The sequence below is a fragment of the Vollenhovia emeryi genome, unplaced genomic scaffold, assembly GCF_000949405.1.
Source record: "Vollenhovia emeryi isolate VEMERY1.0 unplaced genomic scaffold, V.emery_V1.0 DF939534.1, whole genome shotgun sequence".
Classification (NCBI taxonomy): Eukaryota; Metazoa; Arthropoda; class Insecta; order Hymenoptera; family Formicidae; genus Vollenhovia; species Vollenhovia emeryi.
This window is the reverse complement of record NW_011966832.1, coordinates 1-2,212: the sequence shown is the minus strand read 5'-3', so window position 1 is coordinate 2,212 and position 2,212 is coordinate 1. Positions and strand designations below refer to the sequence as shown.

At 43.8% G+C, this 2,212-nt stretch overlaps 1 protein-coding gene across 1 annotated transcript; it reads right to left on the bottom strand.

Annotated features, from left to right (window-relative positions):
- Positions 1-165: 165 nt before the first annotated feature.
- On the bottom strand, positions 166-2,200 carry LOC105557273. The gene is made up of 3 exons (XM_012004467.1): positions 708-2,200; positions 535-645; positions 166-466 (listed from the first exon to the last, which is right to left on the bottom strand). The coding sequence occupies exons 1-3, from the start codon at positions 885-887 to the stop codon at positions 275-277; spliced, it is 483 nt and encodes a 160-aa protein (XP_011859857.1). The 5' UTR covers positions 888-2,200; the 3' UTR covers positions 166-274.
- Positions 2,201-2,212: the final 12 nt, after the last annotated feature.

Genomic DNA, 2,212 nt, shown 5'->3' with positions numbered 1-2,212 from the left:
TAAAATGAAGCAGCTCTGCGTTCTCTCGAGGACGCAGGATTCGCGGATGGACTTCTCGTCATACTTTGAAGCTTGCAACGACCGACGAGCGATCGCGAGGAATCGAGAAACTGACAGAACCGACACGCCGCACACCGAGAGTTACATCGAGTGACAGAGAGTTAATATACGAACATGCCAAAAATTCTATATTAAAAATATCCGGCATGTACCCCGCTGTGTTGTACATTATTGTGTATTTTGATATCAATCCCCACGTATTCACGGTCTCGCATCAGGAACACAGTTTCGCGCCCAAGGGCTGCGGCTTCGCGGTGCGCTCCAATCGTCTCTGCTGCTGCTCCATCAACCGCTGCTCCCGCTCTCTCCTTCTCTGCTCGCGCAGAAATTTGGCGGCGTCACTGAAGTCGTCTATGGCGTCCACCTCCCAACCGGCGGCGTTCTCCTCCCATTCCACCAGCTCGTTCTGGACGTTACGACAGGAACGTAAGTGACTGCGAGTGTTACAGGTTACGCTTTCGAGCGTGGACTTACGGTAGGAACGGGATCCATGGCCGTGAACTTTGCAGCGTTGCGAGACGAGCCGTCCGCGTGCTTGTCCTTTATTAGAATCTTTGTCTGCCTAGTGATTTTCGGCGTCATATCCTGCGCAAAGGTAAAAGCGTTCGTACCGAAGCGACTGTCTCCAAGTCAGCCCTCGCACTCACCTCGAAGAAGTTCAGCTGTTCCTCGGTGGGCGATTCGGGGGGCTTGATCACCTGCTGCCGGTACTGGTCTATCTTCGCTTGTATCGGGTTCACCGGCTTGTCCGGTATAACGACAACTGGATTTTCCTCCCACTTATCCCACTGCTCCAGTTCCTTAAAACAAGCGTACTCGATGAGCATCGTTGCAAAACTCAGATATGCGGCGACACGTTCTCCATTTTAGGACTGTACATTACGAAGCGTTACAGTTTCTGCCGTCGTAGTCTTCCCGGCTTGCCTCGACTTTCTAAAGAGCTGTAACATTTCTATCGACGCCGACAAGAATAACGAAAGGTAGATTCTTGCACCATCATCGTTCTCATGTGTAGAGAAAAATCCTCCATCGTGACAGATAGGCTCCTAATTTGCAACACCCAATTTTATAAATCTTCTTTAGCAACAATTACACGCACGGGCCAACAATGATCATTAATTTAGTAAAACACCCTGCTGTCTCATATTAAAAGCCCGTCTTGTAGAGGACTTTATTACAACATAACAGGTTTTCAACACCCAATTCTACAAATCTTTTTTAGCAACAATTACATTCGTCCAACAATAAAATTTTCACTTCAAGGGCAATAAATTCATGCTGGAACCAACAGACGAGGCTCATTAAATCAGTAAAATCCTCGCTGTCTCAGATTAAAAGCCCATCTCGTAATAGAGGACTTTCCTCTAGTTTAAAAAGGTGTCACATGGTTGAATACGATCCAACAATAATCATTAATTTAGCAAAAATCCCTGCTGCCTCATATTAAAAGCTCATCTTGCAATAGTGGACTTTATTACGAGAGAGGCTTCTAATATGACATAACAGGTTTTCAACACTCAATTTTACAAATCCTATTCAGCAACAATTACACGAGCGATCCAATGATAAATTTTCCACTTCAAGGGCAATAAATTCAGGCTGGAACCAACAGACGAGGCTCATTAAATCAGTAAAATCATCGCTGTCTCAGATTAAAAGCCCATCTCGTAATAGAGAACTTTCCTATAGTTTGGAAAAGTGTCACATGGTTGAGTACGAACCAACAATGATCATTAATTTAGCAAAAATCCCTGCTGCCTCATTAAAAGCTCATCTTGCAATAGTGGTCTTTATTACAAGATAGGCTTCTAATATGACATAACAGGTTTTCAACACTCAATTTTACAAATCCTTTTCAACACACACGGTCCAATGATAAATTTTCCACTTCAAGGGCAATAAATTCAAGCTGGAACCAACAGACGAGGCTCATTAAATGAGTAAAATCCTCGCTGTCTCAGATTAAAAGCCCATCTCGTAATAGAGGAGTTTCCTATAGTTTGGAGAAGTGTCACATGGTTGAGTACGATCCAACAATGTTCACTAATTTAGCAAAAATCCCTGCTGCCTCATATTAAAAGCTAATCTTGCAATAGTGGACTTTATTACAAGATAGGCTTCTAATATGACATAACAGGTTTTCAACACTCAA

Excerpts from the sequence above, each read along its gene's own strand:
- LOC105557273 (XM_012004467.1), bottom strand. The coding sequence starts at position 887 with ATGCTCATCGAGTACGCTTGTTTTAAGGAACTGGAGCAGTGGGATAAG. Across the intron at positions 646-707 it reads AACAGCTGAACTTCTTCGAG|GATATGACGCCGAAAATCAC; the intron begins GTGAGTGCGAGG and ends ACCTTTGCGCAG. Across the intron at positions 467-534 it reads CCATGGATCCCGTTCCTACC|AACGAGCTGGTGGAATGGGA; the intron begins GTAAGTCCACGC and ends CGTAACGTCCAG.